A 24,540-nucleotide genomic window follows, 5' to 3' on the forward strand; every position below is an offset into this window, starting at 1 on the left:
TTGCATGTTTTTCATATTTCAGTCTGTACTGTAGAGATGCTCTGCCACCATAAAAAAAAAGTTGATTCGTTTTTTCAGTTTATTTATTTTTTGGTTTGACATAACAGTGATGTCGTGTTATTACTCGTGTTCTTTTCAAAGTTCAGGTTGAAACACTCCTTTCATTAACTAATCTGATTTTTGTTGTTGTTTTATCTAAATTGGTATTGAGGATGGAGGAGTTTGTTGGTATTGTGACTACATTATCTGTGCCCATTCAAATAATGTGAACACATTCAGTTCATATTTGTCCAAAATACATTAAAATATACGTAATATTCCTATGTTTGGCCACCGATGTGATCAAACTACAGCAGGAGATCTGGGGGATTAACAATGTGATCCAAAGAAACAACCATCAGCACCATTCACGGAAATTACTGGACTTTTAATGTCAATCCGATGTGCGTGGTCTTAACACGTGTCCATATTTGTGACTCATCATAACTTCTGATCGTTGACATAATAGTGTTAGGTGTGGTATCTATTAGAGCCGGAGCAGTGTCGTCTCTCCAGATGTGACAGATGAGGGCTGATGACAACATCAAACAATCAGTGCGATCCACAGAGATAAAGATCCTTGACGGCTTTGTTTTAGTCATCTTAAATAACAGACAACTTCTAATAAGCCCTGTTTCATCATTTCATACCCTAACCCTCCTGCAGTGCAGACCTGTCACCCATTGAAAACATCTGGAGCATCAGGACATAAAAAATACAACAAAGGAGACTGTGAACTGTTGAGCAGCTGAAATCCTGTATCAGGCAAGAATGGGACCACATTTCACTTTCAAAACTCCAGAAACTGGTCTCCTCGGTTCCCAAATGTTTACAGTGTTGTAAAAAGAAGAAGTGATGCAGCACAGTGGTGATGACGCTATCCCAACTTATTTGAGACGTGTTGCTGAGCAGATGTTTTATAAAACAATAAAATATCAAATTTTCAACATTTGATATGTTGAAATATGAGTTTACATGATTTGCAATCATCGCATTCTGTTTTTATTTACATTTTGTTGTATATGCATATGTTCTCAGTATTCATCATAATATTTGGCTAAATTCTGGATTTCATTCTAAATTCATTACTGGAAGACAGTTAGTGACACTAATGAAACACTACATCTTAAGTTTTGTATCACTTGTGGTCAGAGTTTCCTTTCAAAGATTTCAAAAAAATCCAAATAATCTATAAAGTGAAAGTTAAATATAATGATGTAACAGAGAAAATTCTTGTGAATGACCTACAATATGTCTTTATATGTTAATATGGGTTTATGCTGTTATCTGTAGTTATAAACCAATACAGCACACAAACAATGAGGAAATATTACCCGAGTCACTTCCATGTCATTTGGCCAGCATTCAAAATATTAAACAAATAAATCAAAACTTTCAACACAACAACTCATCAGGAAGCAAAACATCTGCGTCAGAGTTGCTTCTGCCAACTCAGCAACTTGGTCAAATTCTTTTTACCACAACTTTTCCCCTTTTGTACTTCATTATTTTGATTTAGACCAGCAATTCGACGATGAGATTTTACTTCCCACCATGTTTTGTAAAAAATTAAGGAAAACTAATCTTTTCAAATTCTATTTTCAGTTTTTTAAGATACTGAAGAAGACTGCGAAGCCCAGATGTTCTGAAACATGAATTTCATGCGGCTACATTATGTGTTAAATACATTTTTAAAATAACAGTTTGAAAATACAGCAGCACTGCATAGGAACTATAAACCATTTAACACATGCCTTTCTGTAATTCTTGTAAACCTCGATAAAACCATATTTACCATCAGAGAGAAGAGAAATAAATACTGGATATAATCTTTATAACCAAACGAGTTACAACCTTCAGCTTCTTCTGTTTTTTTTTATCTACATAAATTCATATATGGTATTCATGGCTATTTCAAACAGCAATCACAAGCGTAGTTACCATGCTACCATGGAGACGACCTGGTTGCCATGGGGCTATCTCACCTGGTGGGTAGCCGGTCATGTCGGGTGGGATGGAGAGGAGGGAGTCGACGATGGCCGCCCTTCGCTGGAGGAGGGTGGAGATCATCTCCAGCCCTTCTGGGCCCAGCAGCTCGAACAGCTGGAGGGGGGGGGGGAGAGGAAGGGAGTGGGGGCGGGGGGAATCAGTAGCCAGAAATACAGCCATCTAAAAGAGCAGAACACATAGCACCATGTATACACATCCTATGGCTCAGCAACACCCACAAACACAGCACTACTGCCAAGGTTGAACACCTGGTAATTACCATCCGCCTGCTACAGAATCTGCGCCGCCGCTTAGCCTCACAAACATGGCCACCTGGCACTTAGCGAGTGACAGAAAAACAACAACAACAACAACAACAATTCCTGCACGCAGCAGCACATGATTGAAAGCATACAGAAGAAAAGGCTGCAGAGACAGTCATCAATATCAGTGTGAGAAGGAAGTGGAAGAGATGATAAAGCGTGTGCTTCCTAATTGGAAAATGGTGGTTGGAAGGCCTGGGGGGGTTAATGTGAGCCGGTAAAACAATGCAGTGCTCTCTCCTGTCTACCTTCAGGGCTGGCTGCAGGTAGAGGCATGGCTTGCTCTTTCAGTCCATCCTCCCCTGGGAAGGCAATACTCAGCACAGCAGGGAGCTAAAACAACAGATGCACTTTGATGTCAGGTTACCCGTCGTCTTTGTTCAGGCTATCTTTGTTTCCCTCGGTGGTCTCTTTCATATCTGTTCTAAACTTCTATCGGCCCCTGTGAATGTCTCGGTTTTATTCGAGCCAAGTGAGCTGGATGTCGGGAGCGGATCGGAGGTGCTGGGGGGGTAGCGGGTGGAGGTGGGGGCGGTTACACCTGCTCAAAGGGAATTTTTTTTTTATGAACTCTCATGAATTGTGCCCTTGGACTTGACTGATTAGGTGTGGCTTCCACAGGGACCGAGAGGCAGACTCTATCCTTCAGATGGATTCTGTGCCGCGGCCGTCCTGCAGGCGAGCCCGCTGCTAAAGGATTAACTGTGTAATAACTCCACATCTGCAAGGCTACAGGTCAGCAGTGGAAGTGTCTGTGTCCTCTGCTGGTTCCTATTCAGCTCTCCACTCTTCAGCTGCTAAATGGATCGACTGAAGCAGGAAGGAACGGTGTGACCGCTGAGCACTGCCATCGTACACCAACACATTTTCAGCAGGAAAAATATGCACTTTGATTCATTATAAAGAGATATTGGATATAATTACTTTAATGATGACAATAGACTCGTATTTAAAAAAAGACAGTTTTAGCCTCGAACATGCTTTAATGTTTAGGTAGAAACATGTTTAGGTGGAAACAACGATGTACATCATACAACAAGTAGTTCTGACCCAGAGATCTGATTGGTCAAAAGTACATTTGGAACAAATCACAATGACAACACACCCTGCTCATCACTAGAAATATGACTCCACCTTCTCAATGGAAATATATAACTAGAATAGAATTTCATATAATATGTACTATAATGTAGTTTCTACTTGTTATAGTTCTATTAAATGACCCATTTGGTGAAGTCGGGTCTCTTTTGGTCCTTTTTGGTCGCTCCGAGCACCCGTACCGTAACACCACGGATAGTCACGCACTTACAATCCTAGCGGAGGCTAGCTGGACCGGTTTGGTTTGAACACATGACACGGAGCTAAAATGTTAAAAACACATGAGTCCATGGATATCTTTGTTCATCAGATATCTTTGTTCTTCAGATATCTTAGTTCACCAGATATCTTTGTTCATCAGAAATCTTTGTTCATCAGAAATCTTTGTTCATCAGAAATCTTTGTTCCAACCAGACTGAGCTCGCTGAGCAGTTTAGTGTTTCTATGTTCTGTATTTATTCAGTTAGAGACTAGAAATCCTCTGTTGCTACGTGGTTGCTAAGGGTCCGACTACTTCTTGGAGTAGTAAACATTGCATACATTACATAAGAGTCGACTGACGTTACTGATTGTTTTCCAGTTCTTAGTCATAACCGATGTGTTGCCATGGAAACGAAGATCGCACAAACAAAAACGTTTATATTTTGAGAGCAAACTGCTCCACATTATGAACATATGTTGATTAGATGTTTTATTTAGTTGGTAACTTGTATAATCTTCAACTTCAGTGATGCTTATGGATCGCATCGTTAAAGCACACCCTCTCATAATATTGCTTCATTAAAAGTTTAAACTCTAAAAACATAGAAACTCATGGGAGACAATATAGAATTATATTAGAAGTAGCCATTCATTTTGTTTTATTAGTTTTAGGTAATTAATGTTTTCTCTGCTCATCTACAGGTGATAATCAAGTGACTCCTGCAGTGTCTGAATGTCCCAATCTATTCAGAGTTCAGGGGGAAACTCTAACGAGGCTTTTGACTATACGATCCAATGAATTTGATGTTGTATAGCAAATTTAATTGTAATTAAATTTATTTTGCAGCATCTCTGAAGAGTTAGTGTCTCTGCAATCACTGAGTTATATTTCTGAAGCCCACATTATTGGACTGTGAGTTCTCTCTAAAGAAGTCTGTTCAGTCACTGAACAGCTCAGTGATGGAGGCCGTTGCACTGCTGACATGCTGCATGAACTATGAAGCCAGCTTTACACAAGCTGTTGCTGCCAAACAAGATTCATGATGTTGTATTTATGTTTTTATTTATGGAGTCCGAAAGCCAGAGACCCATATCAAAACTTTTTTAGTAATCAAAGAGTTTGAAGATTTAGAAACATCTAAAGTTCTTGCATGTAAAATAAAGAACTATTTCAGGTTCTGCACTGTGTATAGGTCATCAATCAAACTGAACCTGATCAATGGTATTGATCCTGATAACTCCTCTGAACAAAGGTCAGATCTCCTGTAGTTGTTTCCTTCCATTGAAGCAGCGTTCAGGTGACTCATCACAGGCTCGTTCAGGTGAGTCCACCTGCAGGTATTGATCAGCTGATAGAACATTGATCAGCTGATAGAAACATTGATCAGCTGCCTCCAGTTTCCAGTATAACACTGCTGACTCAGCAGCACTGTGATGGTGGGAAACATCAGTGAAAGAGTCAGAAATCAGATTGTTATTCTGACAAAATCAGCCTCTGCGTACAGATAAAGTAACCTGCAGCTGAAACTAAACCTGCACAATCAGACCATGAGAAGATCAATACATTATCCTTTGTTCACTGAGACGGAGAAAAGCAGCTTCATTACAATTCCACAATTGACCAAGTAATGAGTGAAGTAACAATCTGCTGTTGTCCTCCGAGGAGAGACAGTCAGGGTGGACAAAGACATCCAAGCAATTAACAATCTTTAGGGATGACTTGACTTTATGATGAAAACTGAGGAAGACGAGCGTTCCTGACAGACATGTTGACATCCTGCTGGGAGAACATGGGTCATCAGGTCTGAACCAACGGTGGAGGAGAGCTATTTAACAGCTGCTTTATTGGCATGAATGTCTAGTAGACAACAGTACAACTAAAGTATCCTGGTGCACTTATTTAAGATTTGTACCTCCAGTATAGTGCACATGTGGAAGTGAGTTGTGTGTGCAGGACGACAGACCGGCAAACAAACTACACAGATAAATGATGATGCTGCCTTTCCTCATTGAAGGAATACTTCTCCATTACTGAACCTACAGTGGAAACCAACTAATGTATGCAACCAAATGACTCTCCGCTGCATTGTTTCCCTCCTGGACTCAGCGACCACCACAAAATGTCAGCGATCCAGGGTCAGCAGAGAGAAATAATAAGAAGCAGCTTCTCTCCATTGTTAGCGTTAATGGCACCGAGTTCAGAGCCTTTAAACTTTACTGTTGACTTTAGAGTCACACAGAGCTAGATGCACGAGAGAGAGAGAGAGAGAGAGAGAGAGAGAGAGAGAGAGAGAGAGAGCTCGCTCGCACACACACACACACACACACACACACACACACACACACACACGCAGCTCTACATCTAAAGATGTCAGTGGGAGAGTTGGCCTCCAAATGTCAGCTACGTGAGGAACATTGGAACCAATTGGAACCAGCTGAAGTTGTATAATTCTGCCTCTGTGGTGAATTGATGGAAAGGACAGACGTGCTGCTGAGGAGCTCTACAGAAAAGATAAAAGCCAGAGAGTGTGATGTGAGGAGGACAGAGAATGAAAGAGGGACAGAATGATGGAACACTTTCCTGAATCAGGAAGTAGGAATGTAAAGGGTGCCAAATAGCCGCCAGAGAGTCGAACAGGGTGAGAAACAACAAAGGTCTACAGCGAGCACCCTGATCTTGACCTTTATTTCCTTTCTGTCCATTCCCTTCACTGCACACGGGAGAATGAGGAGGCCGATCGAAACAGAAGGGGCAACCTTCTTCTGAGCTTCTTTTAAATGTACCTTTATATACAGTGGTGTGAAAAAGTGTTTGCTCCCTTCCTGATTTCTTATTTTTTTGCATGTCTGTCACACTTAAATGTTTCAGATCATCAAACAAATTTAAATATTAGTCAAAGATAACACAAGTAAACACAAAATGCAGTTTTTAAATGAAGGTTTTTATTATTAAGGGAGAAAAAACAATCCAAACCCACATGGCCCTGTGTGAAAAAGTGTTTGCTCCCTAAACCTAATAACTGGTTGGGCCACCCTCAGCAGCAACAACTGCAATCAAGCGTTTGTGATAACTTGCAATGAGTCTTTTCCAGCTGTGGAGGAATTTTGGCCGACTCATCTTTACAGAGTTGTTGTAATTCAGCCACATTGGAGGGTTTTCCAGCACCAACCACCTTTTTAAGGTCATGCCACAGCATCTCAATAGGATTCAGGTCAGGACTTTGACTAGGCCACTCCAAAGTCTTCATTTTGTTTTTCTTCATCCATTCAGAGGTGGACTTGCTGGTGTGTTTTGGATCATTGTCCTGCTGCAGAACCCAAGTTGGCTTCAGCTTGAGGTCACGAACAGATGGCCGGACGTTCTCCTTCAGGATCTTTCGGTAGACGGTAGAATTCATGGTTCCATTTATCACAGCAAGTCTTCCAGGTCCTGAAGCAGTAAAACAGCCCCAGACCATCACACTACCACCACCATATTTTACTGTTGGTATGATGTTCTTGTTCTGAAATGCGGTGTTACTTTTACGCCAGATGTAACGGGACACACACCTTCCAAAAAGTTCAACTTTTGTCTCGTCAGTCCACAGAGTATTTTCCCAAAAGTCTCGGGGATCATCAAGATGTTTTCTGGTAAAAATGAGACGAGCCTTAATGTTCTTTTTGCTCAGCGGTGGTTTTGGTCTTGGAACTCTGCCATGCAGCCATTTCTGCCGAGTCTCTTTCTTCTGGTGGAGTCATGAACACTGACCTTAACTGAGGCAAGTGAGGCCTGCAGTTCTTTGGATGTTGTCGTGGGGTCTTTTGTGACCTCTCGGATGAGTCGTCGCTGCGCTCTCGGGGTAATTTTGGTCGGCCGGCCACTCCTGGGAAGGTTCACCACTGTTCCATGTTTTCTCCATTTGTGGATAATGGTTCTCACTGTGATTCTCTGGAGTCCCAAAGCTTTAGAAATGGCTTTAGAACCTTTTCCAGACTGATAGATCTCACTTACTTTCTTTCTCATTTGTTCCTGAATTTCTTTGGATCTCAGCATGATGTCTATCTTTTGAGGATCTTTTGGTCTACTTCACTTTGTCAGGCAGGTCCTATTGAAGTGATTTCTTGATTGAGAACAGGTGTGGCAGTAATCAGGTCTGGGTGTGGCTGGAGAAATTGAACTCAGGTGTGATAAACCACAGTTAAGTTGTGTTTTAACAGGAGGGGGCAAACACTTTTTCACACAGGGCCATGTGGGTTTGGATTTTTTTTCTCCCTTAATAATAAAAACCTTCATTTAAAAACTGCATTTTGTGTTTACTTGTGTTATCTTTGACTAATATTTAAATTTATTTGATGATCTGAAACATTTAAGTGTGACAGACATGCAAAAAAATTGGAAATCAGGAAGGAGGCAAACACTTTTTCACACCACTGTATCAGCTGCATTTAACCTGGAATCTCCTGAAAAACATCCACCTCCTCTGAAGTGTCATTTCAGAGCAGATGCAGATGTAAAGAACATTTTATCGATGGCTGCTTTTAATCATAACACCATACAAAACTAAACCAAACAACATCTTTCCTCCTTTATTTTCTCCAGCTTGAATGTATTAATGAAAGTTATATATACAGTCTCGCATATGGAAATTCTTTATGCTTCAGCACTTTAAGTCTAAATGTAATAATAGACAATACATCAAAGTGTCAAGTCCCAGCTTTAATTTATGGCCCTTTCAAACTAGACTCAAAAGTATCTGGGCACTTGGCTACGAATGTAAGCGTCTTGGACAGCTGGGTGCCAACATTGTCAACATGGGTTCAAACTCAGAAGAACACACACATGACTCCAAGTTGAGTGAGTTGAAAGTTGCCCTTCAGATTGAGGTGGAGTTATCCATCAATGTAAGGAGAACAGAGAAGAACAAATCTAATATCTATCAGCATAATATCAAAGGACATTTGTATGTCAGCTGTTTGAAGACCGCAAGCAGAATTTCACATTCATGTAGAAGTCATGTTGTTGGCTGCAGAAGAGTGGCAGAAATCTGCCTTTCAAGCTTCAATCAATGACCAAAACCTGATTTGAACTTATTTGAAAGTCAGACTCTCACACCAACCTGCAAAACGGACACCAGCTCTATTTGTTGTTGTTTATCGGCCCTCATTCAGAGTTTCGAAGTGAAATCTCATACTTTTTATCTGATTTCGTGCTCAACACAGTGAAGGTGATTAATATGGGTGACAGCACTGCATTTAATTCATTTTTAGAATAAACTGGTTCTGTTTTTTATTTTTTATTATTATAAATAAAGCCGCCCACTGTTTTAATCACACCCTCAGTCATATGATATAGAAACTGAACATTCAGTAGCACTTCCTCAAAGCCTTCTTTAGTCTGACCATTTCTAATAACATTTGAATTTACAATAAATTACTCAGCATTTGGGGGAAATTCAGTCACAGTAGATGTCTGTAATGTCGTCGAAGAGTGGATCAGCTGATCTTAACCTGACTGAGCTGCATTCCTTCCACTGAAGACCAGACTGAGGCAGAGAGGTGAAGCCGGCTGCCTCCAACAGCATCGCCACTAAAGACAGAAAGTGTCTGCGGCTCCGAGACTTCAGACAGACACAGACTCATAAAACGTTACAATAAATATCAAATATGACGATTTAGTTTGACTTTGTGTGTATCTGTCCATCTACCTTCCAGCACCTACAGCTCAGGCACTGTATGTTAAAAGACTTTAACTCCCACTCTATTCTTTCAATATGGACTGAAACCTAGTAGTAACTATACGGAGCTGCATTATGCAAATAAATCAAATCTATAAAGTTGAATCTATGAAGGTGTAGATACTGAAATCCATATAAAACAAGTTCTTAGAAATGCACTTGATAATAAATACTAACTTGTGTTTGTTTATATTTCCTTTCCTTTTTTTTTTTTTTTTTTTATTGGCTTGAAGTCATTGACTTTAACAACACAAAATAACTCAAAATAAAGATGATATCAAAATGACCCCAGTATGAACATGATCTCCCCTCATCTCACTATCCACTGAAATGTAGAGAAATAAAGTTCTGTCCTAAAAGTTGCCCTCTTATTTTATGTATGCAAGTTGAGTTGCTAATATTTCCAAAAGGGCCTTCATGACCAAAGAAGGTCAAATCTATGCAGGAAGTTGGGAATGTCTAAAAAGGTCTATCTGTAAAGGTCAAGGATGACTTGGTGTAACAGCCGGGACATCTGGATCAAAACTAAAAGGACTGCTGCTGAAGGTCAAGGTTACAGAATCAATAAGTACCTGAAGAGATTAAATGTACCACTGGGACAAAACTTCATGTCACATAAATACCATGAGAGCCGACTTCTGATTTTGAGGTTCAGGTTGTAATGAGAACAGAGCTGCGTGTCGCTGTCAGGTCTCAATCACAAGAAGGAATGACACCTTAAACTTCATGTTTTCCATCAGCACTGAAGCCGTTTTCAACTGAGCCTTTGTACAAGCAGCCACACAAACAACGTACCCGATTGATAAACTAATTAATGGTAACAGGAAAAAAGTGACAGAGACAGAGGCCTTAGTTGGCTAAGGAGTAAATCATACGGCGTTAATATAACGAATAAAATCAAAAATAAACAACTATAGAAGAGAAAGAAAACAAAAACTGCAAGAGCATGCAATTAATATACAGAAACATATTCAGCCAAAATGATTTGTCATTTTTGGGTACATCTCTAATCAGAGGCAACTCCAGCTTTCTGTGGCGGCCAAGACAGTCAGTCCCTGTTTCAAAGTCAAAGTCAACTTTATTGTCAATTCACCATAAGACATACAGAGATATCGAAATATTGTTTCTCACGGTGTGCAAAAATAAAAAGATAAGACAAGAAAAGTATAAATATAGCTCCATTTATGCTTTTAATGTAATTAATTTTTTTCCAATTTGAGTTCATGCTAACATAAGATTTCCTTGTTAACTATATTATATAGATAGATTTTGGTCCACTGAGGTTACAGACTGTAACACTGTCGGCCTACAGGTGATGGATCGTCATCAGACAGGTATTCCACAAGTCTGGATGTGTCCTGAATATTTCTCCTGCCAACACACAGTGAACCTCTACATCGGATAAGTGTTGCTCCTCAAGCTGGATTTATGGTCTGTAGGTAGATCAGGTAGCATCGGGCCCCCCGGCCACCCCACACCTTTCCAGTGTCTGACAGGGCGTATCTGTGTCACCCATTTTCTGCAGCACACACACCAACTTTACAGCCCTGAACGACCGGCTGTGTGCAGGTGACAGAAGAACCGACATCGTATTCTCTCTAGCTCTCTTTTTCTATTTTTCACTTTTCGTGTGAGAAAACCCGATGAAACACTCTCAGCGTCCGCCTGCATGGACCCCCCTACCTCTTTAACCACCTGCTTTTCACTCTGTGTGGCAGGTCGGATCAACTACGAACACATTTTGATTCCATTACGGTCAGAGAGCGTGACTTAAGTTTTTTGAGACAATAACCCAGACTGTTGTGCTATTTAACTCAGACAAGTCTTTCTGCTTTGAATGGTTAAAGTGTGTTTCTGTGACTCAGACCATGTGTCTGAGTCACATCTGATACATCTTCACCCGTTCTCCAACTAAAACCAGGACCAGGGTGGAGTTTCCACTGGATGTGTTAAATAATTCAATCAAAATGGTATTTCAGACTTAATGTCTAAGGTACTAAAAATCCTGATCATCAGCTCTATATCAGTGGAATTGATTGTGTATTTAAGTAGGGTTAATGTACTAATATACGTATTAAAATGTATTGGTCAAATTGTTGTTAACAAACCTACATTCTTGCATAAACTCTGTAAATTCACCAGAAGTATTTTCTTTGTGTCAGTTAGTTTAAAGATAAAACAGGTGGAGAGCTGCACTAAGCAACTTTGATCTTATTTAATCTGTGTAACCTCCAGAGACATTTATCAGACACAGTATTCACACGTCAGACCGTATTGACACGTACCTCATTCTGCAGCTCGTCGTCGCTCCGGTGTGACGCCAACATCTCGAACAGGGAGGTGCACAGCTCCTCGGGGTTGGATGAGATCATGTTGCCTCCGTTCAGATACTTCTCCACCTCTGTTCTAAGGATGGATTCCTGTCCAGAGCTCAGAGAGCTCCCTGAGCCGGGAACATCCTCCTCACCGGACACCTTCCTCCCGCTCTGCTGGTTGTTGAAGAAGTTGATAAAGTCGAGGCCGGCGCCGTCGTCGTGGACCTCCGGGCCGGGCAGGTCCTCCAGCGGGTCCAGAGTGTAGGAGTCGTACGAGAAGACGATGTTGCGTCCGAAAGCAGCGGCTCGTTGGGGGTTGTGACGGGAGTGCTGGGTTCGGATGAAGTCTTCGGTTCGGGAGTCACCGAGCGGAGCCACCAGCCGAGTCACACAGGCGCAGGAGGCTTCGGCTGCAGATGAAGGAAACGGACCGAACATCTGTTTGATGGCCCGCGTCTCCTCGGTGCCCACATGGTCTTTGTTGTGGAAGGTCTCAAACAGAAAGACGGCAGCGCTTTCAATGGCCTCCTGACCGTGTTCGGTCCCCACTGTGGAACAAAACACAACACACAAACCTCTGTCAGTGGTTTCTGCAGCCAGAGGCAGACTGAAGGGATATTCAAACTCTGGCCCGTGGACCTGACACTGCCTGGTTAAAATTTTCCAATGGCCAGCATCTGAATACTGGCTACTGTTTTCACCTCAACAAATATGGATATGGATCTGCTGATTGTTACATAAACAGGCCCCAACTGATTTAATATGTTCATCTTGTATGTTGCTGTCTGATATTGATACCGTAACAGGGATGCGGATGAACATTTTGTCCAAACCGTGTTTCCAAAAAGGTGATGACGCTGTGTAAAATGTAAATAAAAACAGAATGTGATGATTTGCAAATCACATAAACCCATATTTAATTGAAAACAGACCATATCAAATGTTGAAACTGAGAATTTTTTTGTTTTATGAAAAATATATGGTTATTTTGAATTTGATGGCAGCAACACGTTTCAAAAAAGTTGGGACAGGATCAACAAAACACTGGACAAGTTGTGTAAAGATAAAACAAATTTAAAAAAACACCTAGTGGAAAATCTCAACTAATTAGGTTACCGGGCAACAGACCATTATTGGGTATAAAAAGAGCATTTCAGAGAGGCAGAGTACCTCAGCAGTGAAGATGGGGAGAGGGTTTAATCTAAAAATAATGTTCCTCAATGTAAAATTATGAAGAATTTAGGGTTTTCATCATCTGCGGTTCATAACATCATAAAAAGATTACTGGCTAAAGAGGAGAGGGACCATCCAGCTTGTTATCAGCTCAGTTCTAAAGCCAGCATCTGTGATGGTACAGGGATGCATTAGTACACATGGCATGGGTAGCTTGAACATCTGGAAGGAAGCATTAATGCTGAATGATATATTCAGGTTTTGGAGCAACATATGCTGCCATCCAGACAACGTCTCTTTCAGGGAAGGTCTTGTTTATTTCATCAGAACAACATCCAACCACATTCTGCACATATTACAACAGCATGGCTCCGTAGTAGAAGAGTCCGCTGATAAACTGGCCTCCTGCAGTCCAGACCTGTCAATCATCGAAAACATCTGGCATGAAAAATACAACAAAGGAGACCCTGAACTGTTGAGCAGCTGAAATCCTCTATCAGGCAAGAATGGGACCACATTTCACTTTCGAAACTCCAGAAACTGGTCTCCTCAGTTCCTAAACCGTACAGAGTGTTGTAAAAATAAGTGATGCAACACATGACCCTGTCACAACTTTTGTGAGACGTGTTGCTGCCATCAAATTCAAAATAAGCAATATTTTTCATAAAACAATACATTTCTCAGTTTCAACATTTGAAATGTAGTATTTAGTCTATCTACAATAAAATATGGGTTTATAAGATTTACAAATCATTGCTTCCTGTTATTATTTACATTTCACACAGCGTCCAACTTTTTTGGAAATGAGGTTATATCTATTAACTTTCAGAGTTATTTGTATCCATTAATTGAAATAATATTCTGTGCGGCCCTCTTGGTATTGAGTTTGAACAGCTCTCCCCTACAGAAACCTTTCCATGCAACCTCCCTCTCAGTTTTACCTTAACTGAGAGTTTTGCTTTAGACCAGTAGTGAAAGAAGTATTCAGTTCATACACTTTGTTGGAAAGTCACTAAGTACATTTACTCAAATACTGGAAATGAGAAATTTCTAGCTGAAGGGACAATTAAAATTGATGTACTGGTCATCATTTTAATGATGATGATTATTAGGATTGCTGCAATGATCACCTTCACCCTTTCTATTATCATTAGTAGTACCCGGGTAGCAGTACTGTTTTATATGGTTATTAAATCAGAACTGTGCAGTATTTCTAGCTACAGAAAAAAAAGAAAAGAAAGAACTGCAGCTCTGCGCGGTACAGATAGCAGCATCGACTCGCTCTTTAAGGTTCCTGCACCTCATTTACATTATATTCCAAACAATTCAGGCTTAACCAGAAGTGCACTTAACAAAAAGGAATACAAAGTAATGGTCCAATTATAGGAAGAAGTGTCAGAGGGACAGTGGAAGAATAGAGTGAGGAAGGTTGAGAGGAGGAGGAAAACAGATGAAAAGGATTTAAACCAATTAAAATGGTCTAAAAGCCTCAGACTTGTTGCTGCCCGTAGCCGAGCAGAGCGGTTACCTTCATCCTCTCAAGAGTCGACTCAAGAGCAACTTTTTATTTGGATCCAGTTGCACAGATTGAGGACAACACACAAAGCAGCGGCGAGCATTTAACAAACACTGGTAGTCTGCACTCGTGATTGAGAAGCAAAAATACTCCCATGACCGAAGAGAAAAGAAAACCAACTGCCAGCTCAATGACTGATCCGTGAGGTTTAGCCAGCAAGTGAAGTTGTCGAAAGGCTCAACCCTTGAAATGCTTCAGAAAGTCTACGTCGATGAAGCAAAGAGCCGGCGAGGTGTTTCCAGAGATGTTTTCTTTTCTGAGGGGCAGAATGTCACCGTCCAAGACCGAAGAAGGCGCGTCAGGTCAGGAGACACCGGGTGGGTTTGCTTTGGTTGTGTCACCGTGAATCCGTCCCCCAGAGTCAGACTGTCAACACAGAGTTCCACCGGGACCTTCTGAGGCGTCTGAGGGGAAACATTCGGTGCAGACCACCTGACCTGTGGCGCCATAGCAACAAGCTTCTCCCAACACGACCATTGACAGCTGTAGCTTGATTCCCAAAGAATATAAGAATTTTGGGGAGCAAGCCATATATTAGACATACTGACAATCTTTTGTCAATACTCAGGTTAATACCCGTTTTATATATACACACCATGTGTGTGTGTATATAAAACAGGTATAATCTGCCACCTCTTCGACATTAATTGATCATTTCAACTAGTAGTCATGAATTTGACACTCACCACCTCTGTTGAGGCTTCCTACAACTTTCCGAATACATGTTTTATACTGAATAGCAATCGATTTCAAACTGACCCAGAACAAAAGTAAACACAGAAAGTAGGTCATCTGTATATGCTTCGAAATCCAACATGACGTGGCAGCTTGGTATGATGCAATTCATTTGGGTAATTTCACTTGTTTTCCTGCTGCTATGTGAAACATTTTAGGTCTGTCTTTCATATATTCTTTGAGGAGATCCAAGCAGAAATGGTGATTCATACATGAGCTTCGACAAGGACCCATTCAACCTTCAACTAGTCATCCTCATCCTTAAGCTCTTGATCCAGTGTATGCGTACAGTGGGCATTTTCTCTGTAAGAAGGATCTGTAAGCCTTCTTCAGACCTCTTCTTGAACCCTGCTCTCCATGCAGGAACTGCAGTACAGAGCTGTGGATGCATTTGGAGGCAAATTCATTGACTTCTACAGTCAATTTGAGGGAATTGGTGGGATTTTGAATTAAACATCAAACTCCACATTTCCAGACATGTAAATGTGTTGTTCATTGAGCAAAACCATTTATAATTTAACTTGTTGTCTGTCAACAATGAGGGTTTTTCCTCGGCACTAGTTGGTTGTAAATGGTCTTCATTTACTAATAGCTCGTTCATTCGCAGCGAGTGGGAGAAATCACCTGAACCTCTGTCAAACTGGGAATTTCCCGCTTGGAAAGTCGGAGGTTTTAGAGAGCTCGGAGAAGTCGTCCTGACCTCAGTCGCCATGGCAACGTTTGTGGTGAAAAGAAGAGGTACACATCCTCAGCGCAAAAATAAGTCAATTCATGGTGAATTTAGGTCATACTAGTTAGAGCAGGATGTTGTGCCGTTAAACAAGACTAATTCCAGTTATACTGACAGACAACAACAAGTGGTAAAAGCGTAACAGACGTTACTGTGTTGCCGTTACTTTGCTGTTTTAAATGTTATCTGCTAAAAATGACAGAAGAAATGTATTGTACAAATAATAAAGATCTTCTGAACTCCACTTCATCCCTGTGATGGCCTACATGGGTGATGACGAGGTTGTTTGTCACTCTTCTGTATTCAGACAGCGAACAGAGCAGATTTCTACCGTGTTGCCTCTTTGTTGTTATCATATCAACGCTCTCAGGAAGACGGAGGTTACAAAATGGGAACTTTCCCACTTCCCAGGTGCCTGAATGCACCATTGGCACCTTTTTAAATGAGTGGTCTTCAAAGAGCTTTCCAGTGTTTGCCTCCCATTCACCCAACAGAGCTGCCATCAGGAGAAACTTTGGATTCAGTGTTGTGCCCAAGGACACTTTGTAATGTGGACCGGAGGCACCGGGGACCGAACCGCCAACATTATAATCAGTGAGCAACACCCTGGGCCACAGTCACCCCAATATGTCACTTATTTATCTCTTTGCCAGACACTTGATGTTCAGTAAATGACATCATGGACAGCAGGCAACTGATATTCCTTGCATGGATTAATAAAGTCCAACTGGTATTATGTTTTAAATTTATTTATTTATTTTTAAGAGAATTCACTTGTAAATGAGTTATGCTGTTAAATACCGAGGACAAATGATGAGTTTATTATATGACTATTTAGGTTTAATACAGATTTAGGGCAACATCAGTAGTCACTGGATAAGTTGCAGGTATATCAGACTCAAAACTCACCATTCAACAACCTGACATCATACTGTCCCTGTAGCTACAATTCAGTTTTACTTATGAGCTTCATGTTGGAGAAACACTGGGACAATGTCTCTGCTCTCTCTGTGTGTTTCATTAAGGACGGGGCCGAAGTAAAGTGTATGTGTGGGAACACTGCTGAATGTTTCATGGAATTAAGGTGAGCTGTTATTTTAATTGGACAATTTATTAAAGCCAGGGAAACGGCTTACTGATGTCTAATCCAGCAAAGACAAAGAAAAAAAACAATAACAATCATTTCAATGGCTGGTTAGTGTGTCATCACTTTAAGATAAGCAGTCAAAAGAACAGACAAAAGCACTCTTGTTACTTCTGACAGTGTTGTCATCAGTGTAACACAAACACATGGAAATAGATTGGGAGACTTTACAATGGATTTGAGGCTGAGGAGTTAATTACCGATGTGTTTGGCTGCCTGGAGGAGGCTCTTCAGCTCCTGACTGGCAGCTTTGTCCTGATGCTCGCTGCAGAAATGGACGATCTTCTGCCACGTCAGGCCCTCTCTGGCAAACAGCTGCTGTCTCTTCAGACGCTTGGCCTGACACGAGTCACGGAGAGAAATGCAGTTAGACTTGGAGACAGAGACCAGAAGCATCACAGGTGTCTCTCATGGACCACGCACCCTCCATAACAGCAGCGCACTTCTTCGCTGGTGCCGCCGTTTGATTGATTTTCTTCAGGTTTTTAACATCCCATCTTGAAAATAAAACTGTGACAACAATAGATCTTATAGTTCCTGCTGCATCCACTTGCAAACAATGTGAAGCAAACACATTGAAGGCTGCTGATTGGTCATTGCGGGATCAACATTTCTGGCGCTGAATCATGATGTCAGCAATGTTTGATTTCAGCTAGCGAATCTTACGTGTTAGCAAGCAACCTAGAAATGAACAAACGAAAACAATTGAACATTTATGAGGCTTTTAAAAAAAGAAACATGACAGCATGCCTTGACTTTTACTGCACGTTTCTGTGGGATATTGATACAGCCGACTATCTAGTATATTGCAGACTATTGTTAAACTGGCTGTTGTGGCCGGCCTTTCAAAATTTGTGGTAGACAAATCCGGGTTTTGTGTCGGAAACTTTTGAGCAAAAAAAAGTAAGAATCAATAACTCATTGATCCTCAGTCGTGCTCTGCACATGTAGTTCCTCATGCATCCTCAGTCGTTTTGAAGAAATCGGGGTTAATAAACTTTTCTTCTCTCTCATGAGAGCAGTGCGATATTAAATCTGAGACTTCAGGTTCTGAAATCAGGAGAAGCATTAACACAGTGACTCCAATATAATCAGCATCTCTTCTACAACTAAGCATTTTAACGAGAGCTGGGAGGAAATCTCAGGGTGACTTCTGCCGTCTTTTCCCTGGAGAAGCACTTTTTCTGCTGAGAGGGTTTAACTGGAGCTGAGGCAGGTAAACGTGTACGGCTGAACACCGGAGAAGAAACTGACCCAGTTACATATTCACATGTAACCTCTTTTCCATGTAGCTGGATCGGTTTCTGTCCAGACTCATATCATATCATATCATATCATATATGTAGTGAAAACTTTGAAGGAATTTGTCCAACAAATCTGATTGTGATAGGACCAAAAGTTGCCGCCATGACAACAGACAATGCTTCAAATCTGGATGTTGCTGCAGAGAAGCAGCAGATGCTTCTCTCTCACACACACACACACACACACACACACACACACACACACACACGATCTCAGTTTAGATCAGACACACACATTCAGGACCTGAAAACATGTGGAAGGTGGTCACAGTCTGTCCTTCTGTCAATCAGTGATGGACAAAAACAGGATGAAGGTGACCTTTGACCTTTTGGATATAAAATGTAATCAATTCATCCTTTTGTCCTGCCAGACATTTGTCTGGAATTTTGACGTAATTAGTTTTTAAATTCCAGAGTTATGCCCACAAATGTGTTTCGGGAGGTCACAACGACCTTTGACCCCCAAATTTGAATTCAGATTTAATTTCTCTTTCTTTCTACTTCTATTTGCAATTGAGGACTTATAAATTATTGAGTCAGTACTGTTCCTCAGCAGGATCATGTCCATCCCTGGACAGTCTGAGTGAGGGTAACGGGTTTAATGAAGAGTGCAACGGTTGGTCAGCCTCTGTGATCTATTCTTCACGGACATGTTTCACGGTGTGACATGGAGACACGTGATGGAGGAGGCAGACTGCTGACTTTAAGAAACTGCTCATGGTGTTATGTTCATTAAAAAAGACTCAGGAGAAAAGCAAGTGTGTTTTGTAGCCCGATCCCATGAAGGTGATAACAGGTATCACATCCAGCGGACATACGAGTAGATTAAATCATGCTGCTTCATATAAGGATGAATTGTATCTCAGTGGCTGACATATTATTGCCTGGTATGAAGATGAAATTATTGTTATTGGTCTGAAAATACAACTTGAGCCATTAACTGAGACTCCAGCCCACAAATACAGAGCGGAGAAGTGTAGGAAGACGTGTTGCAGACATGCATCATCTTCCCCTGCAGTCACCTCAGACATAAGAAACTCACCCCATTAAGAGTGAACTGTTATGAACTCACCTCTAATTGTATGTAACGTGATTCTAATGAGCTATGTCTATCTTAAACCGAGTTGAAACTTTGAGGCTGAGTTCAACCGGCTGAACCTGTTCACATCAGCAGCAGGTTGGAGCAGGACGCGGGACTCACCTTCAGATCACAGAGCTCCTCGGTCCAGTCTTCCTTCTTGCTGACGTTGGAGAAGGAGCGCAGGGCCCCGGTGAGCCTCGGAGGAGACATGGCTGTCTTTCCCGTCTTCCACTCACTGCTCCTCCTGCTTCAGTCTGCACTGACAGACAAACAAATAGTAAACGTTCATGGCAGTATGGTTTTTACACTGTACAGCTTCTCAATGGTTCAGCACACCTCTTACTAAACACACACCGGACTCCATTTAAAAAAACCTGTCAATTTGAAGCATCCTGTCCTAAACGAGAATCACACACATAAAGTTGGACCTTATCAACCAAAGGAACGTATAGTGAGGGTCTTTTGACATCGGCATTACAATGAGCCCCATAACACTCACACAGCTAATAGTTTATCTCACTGTAACCTACAAAGAAGTTTGAGAGGAATTAGGACACATGTAACCAAATGGTGAGGTACCTGAGCACCGACAGGTGAATGGAGTTTACGCCGAACTGAACACGATTCACTTTAGACCCTGAATGATCTCCTAAAAGTCAACATATTAGTGATGATACAACGTTAGCTGTTCTTTACTGACCACGCGGCCGCGACAACATTGGTTTCCTCGTGAGAACTTTGAACTCCGCAGCAGAATGAAAGAAGTCCACTCGTGTTGTGCAGGTGTGTGTGTGTGTGTGTGTGTGTGTGTGCTGTTAGCTGCTGTTAGCAGAATGGCTGCCTCCTCTCTCAACCACATATTTCTTCGGCCCCGTTAAGCCTCTGAATATGAGATGATTTATGACCAATTCAAAGTATATTGGCTGCATTCAGAACAAACAGACGATACCTGAGAAGCTGTACCTTCAAAGTACCGAGAGGATGAGCACTCAGGCGCGTGAGTGGCCTACCGGCGCCTGTCAACACAAGCTGCGTTGGCGCGAGGAATTATGGGTAGTGGAGTTTAAACGACATATATTTGTGAAGCAGGAAGGCTAAGAGGACTACATTACCCACTCTACGAAATACCACGTTACACAAGGTTCGCTTTTTTTTTCTTTTTTTTTTTTTTTTATCGAAACTAGCTTCCCCCGAAACCTCTTTCGGCGGAGTCGGTAACGGAAATAAAACAAGCTACGCTGCAGCCGCTGGAATTAACCGGGTGAAATAAAATAAAAAAAAAACACGTTTTGTGGCGAAGCCTGTTCCGTGTTTGTGGAGTTGTTTGCTGCATCCAAGGGCGTTTTGTACGTCCACAAAACAGCTAACTCCACCCACGAGCCCGTGCGCCCCGGTGTCCATAACGAGCGAACCGCAGAAAATGATGAGTTTATTATAAAACGAAACTTTCTCTACTGATAAATTATTTTTCATACACTGCATGTGCATTCAAAGAACATAAAACAAACAAAACTACACATCGATGCATTGAAAATATTTTTAGTGTGTATACCTATGTCCATTTATTTAATTTTAAATGTTTGTGTTTAGATAACTGAGCAAACAAATATAAGAACCTCTACAGCATAGTTTTGAACTGCAACAAACGTAAAGAACTGTGTGACAAGTGCAGCGCAGTAGATCTTATCTCACAGACAATCACGGCTGTTCTGGTTCATGTGTGCAGCAGAACAAAGGCAAGATGGATCAAGTGGAACATATATAATGGGGTGTGATAAATAAAAACCATTGTCAGCCAGTCCCATGACTGGTCTCATTACTTTGAAGCAGGAGTGTCATTTTCAACAGTTAAATAAAAAGGAGATAATGTTTGATTCAACACGACTTCAGTTACATCATCTGCGTTTCACACGAATGGTGATGTCACATCTTAAAATGTGACAGCAGCAGAGGCTTTTGAATAAAATATGAAAGACTGAGTTGCTTTTTTTAAATTACGTTGTTTGCTTTTGTTCTGCGTTGTTTAAGTTGGAAAAGAGGTTGTTTCACAATGTATTAATGAGCTCTGGCAATCCAGCGTGTCCCACACAACAGGCAGATAAAGCTAATGGGACGGCTGTTGTCCAGGAGGTAAAGCAGATCGTCCACTAACCACAGCGTTGGACATCAGATCCACGCATCCTCTTGCGCACATGTTTTAGTATCCTTGCGTGAGACACTGGTTTGCTGACCTTACAGGGTAACTTGCTGCCATCAGTGTGTGAACAGTCTCAAGGAACACTTCTAAAATCAGAGGCTTCATTTTTATCTCCATATGTGTTGAGATTTGATCATCTGAAGAAGAAGCTTTTTATGCAGTGCAGCAGCAGCCATGGACAAAAACAAAAGTCCTTCATATTCATTTATAGATACATGCAAACTGCTTTATTGACATTCTCTGCTTAAACCACACTTTTTAAAAAAATTATTATTATTATTATTATTCAAACACATTTACTGGCTGGGACGTGGATTATCTCCCGTTATTGCTGCACATTTGCGCCACGTACTTGAACAGATTGTCCAGTTGTTCACTTTATAGCACACAAGAGGACAATTTGAAGCACAGAGACCGATTGGTCACAGACTTCAGTGTAACACTGTAAGGTCAGACTGCTGGACGCTACAGTGACTCACTGATGCCTCCTAATGTACAGACTTTTTTTTAATTACAATTAGGATTTATTACAACTTTTAGCAAAGATAATGATTTGGGTTAAAATGATTATTTAAACTGTATTTTTTCTTAAAGGTATTATTTCCTTAAAGTCATGCAACTTTCATCATCATCCTGTTAAAAGATAGTTTTTCCTTCCTTCTGGTGGGAGGTTTCTTTGTGTTAAAAGGGAGTTTTACCCTCCCTCTGTTGGAGGTTATTCTCCCTTAAAGAGGAATTTTTCCCTCCTACTTTACATATGAATTGCTGAATTGTTGGGTTCCTCTGTATGACGTTGTAAAGTTCTGCTGTAAGGACTTTACTGTGTTAAATACCTTGAAATAACCTGTGTTGTGATGTGGCACTGTATAAAACTTAAATTGAATTGAAATTGAACTGAATTCATCACCATCGCAACAGCAAATGCAGTTTCAAAAAAATATGATCCTGCATCCAGGTCCAGTGTTGTATCAAACCATCCACCCCACCTGCTCCAAACCACGAGACACTCACATCATAGACGTCCTTTAAACTGCGTCAAATCTCCAAGACCCTGGATTGTCATTATTCATACAACCACTAGAGGTCGCTTGACTTTTAAATGTCGCTGCTTGAAGAAAATACTAGTAATATCTTCTCAGTCATTGTCTAACATAATGGGCCCATGACCTTCCCTCAGGATCAACCTGCATCTTTAGCCTCACCGTTATAGAGCACTAAGGACAGACAGTATACTGTCACTGTTCACTGTTGGATTTAATGAACACTGTAAATTCTGCAGCCCTGTCTTTATTTTCAATCATCTGAAATCCTTATTTTATGGCGAGATCAGAGGTAAAAAATGTTGGAGACTCCCTGATATAAACCCTGTAATGTAGTATTTTGCCACACCGTGAGGTTAAAAGCAGCCTACCATGTACATTCAGTCAGACAGCCTCATTGTAATTCACAGCTCATCTGTTGTAACTACAACATGAAGAAGGTGTCTCATCCAGTCTGCCACTTCTTTCTCTTTATTCCTCATGGTGGTTTCTCCTCCTGGCCAGGCCGAACACCCCCCTCCCCCACCACTACCACCACACACACACACACACACACACACACACACACACACACACACACACACACACACACACACACACACCCGTCCCCCCTCAGCTGTATGCATGAGTGGTGTCCACTGAACGCTGGCGACGCCGCGGAGAAGAGTGAGAGAATGATTCACCCCAACCTCTCTCTCTCTCTCTCTCTCTCTCTATGTCTGCTCACACACACACGCACGCACACACACACACACACACACACACACACACACACACACACACACACACACCTGTCCCTGAGACCACACTAAAGGGCACAGCTTGTAAAATACAATGCATCAAGTTGAGTTTTATTTATGTGAATATCTCATGTTTAACTTGTCAACCCTGATATTGTTGTAACCAACATAAACCGCAGTCCAAGTGAATTTTCTCTGGATGACATTACCGGCGGCAAAGACAAAGTAACAGGAACCAAACTGCAAAGAAAACCACCAGATCCAACAGATTTCATGAACACATTACTGAACTAACCAATAATACAAACTAAAACAATGATAGTACCAGAAATTAATTATTAAATTAAAATGAATTTTTATGCATCTTTCCACCATCATTGTGCTGAAGATGTTTACGTAAATGTCCTGAGTACATCACCCTCCACAGCAGAAGGTGGCGCTACGTATCACTTTAAACATGCTGGTGTTCTGCCTACCTGCCCATCGCAGGACCAAGTGAATTGGACAATACAAGAGACGTTGTACTGACTTCTGATATTCTTTGTCACGTTCGTCAATGATGATAAATTGTCTGAAGTCTATTGTTTATAAAAATGTAGAGAAATCAGCTGTTCACAGTTCGATCCGACTGCATCAAGCTCTTGTTGGTGTCATGCTATGTCGGAGGGGACGTGACATCACTGTACAAATGACCAAACACGGACAACCTTTATTTCTAAGATATTCAAATACTTAACAATCGATTTTCGCATCATTGTAATGGGACACATGAATGTCAGTTTTACTTCAGGAAGTACAAGCACACAGCTCCTTCCAACGCTGTTATTTCAGGGGCCTCCTGATACGTGACCAAAACAGAGAGGGTCACCTAAAATATCCTCTGAAACTGGTATCTTCTGATAGCAAACATCACGTGAACGCAGCCAGTCATTGTTCAGTCCCAGTTAAACAGACAAACTGCAGTGTGAACAAGTTTAAAGGAGATGTGGTTATAAAATTGTTCCTATTTCTAGCTGTAGAATATCCAGTGGTGTCTATTATTTACAGTCCCACCTCCTGTACAGTTCTATTTTTTCTCTCTATCCCACAGACACAAAGCACTCTGCTCAGGATGTGCAGGGTATGTGGGCCCATTTAAGGA

At 41.3% G+C, this 24,540-nt stretch overlaps 1 protein-coding gene across 5 annotated transcripts in view; it reads right to left on the reverse strand.

Annotated features, from left to right (window-relative positions):
* ascc3 (activating signal cointegrator 1 complex subunit 3) overlaps positions 1-20,742 on the reverse strand; it is a 149,303-nt gene extending 128,561 nt beyond the window's left edge. The window contains exons 1-5 of one of the 5 annotated variants that reach the window (XM_069171968.1): positions 20,386-20,742; positions 19,543-19,676; positions 17,238-17,376; positions 11,650-12,227; positions 2,025-2,142 (exon numbers count right to left, since the gene is read on the reverse strand). In XM_069171968.1, coding sequence (XP_069028069.1) covers positions 2,025-2,142; positions 11,650-12,227; positions 17,238-17,376; positions 19,543-19,632 — 925 coding nt within the window. In that variant the 5' untranslated portion in view covers positions 19,633-19,676; positions 20,386-20,742. Of the gene's footprint in view, positions 1-2,024; positions 2,143-11,649; positions 12,228-17,237; positions 17,377-19,542; positions 19,682-20,001; positions 20,095-20,122; positions 20,297-20,371 lie in introns of those variants that run through there. The other 4 variants (XM_069171967.1, XM_069171969.1, XM_069171971.1 and 1 more) reach the window with 4 other exon arrangements.
* Positions 20,743-24,540: the final 3,798 nt, after the last annotated feature.

This window comes from Embiotoca jacksoni, unplaced genomic scaffold, assembly GCF_022577435.1.
Source record: "Embiotoca jacksoni isolate LCO1_2020_lvr unplaced genomic scaffold, fEmbJac1.0.p SCAF_50, whole genome shotgun sequence".
Classification (NCBI taxonomy): Eukaryota; Metazoa; Chordata; class Actinopteri; family Embiotocidae; genus Embiotoca; species Embiotoca jacksoni.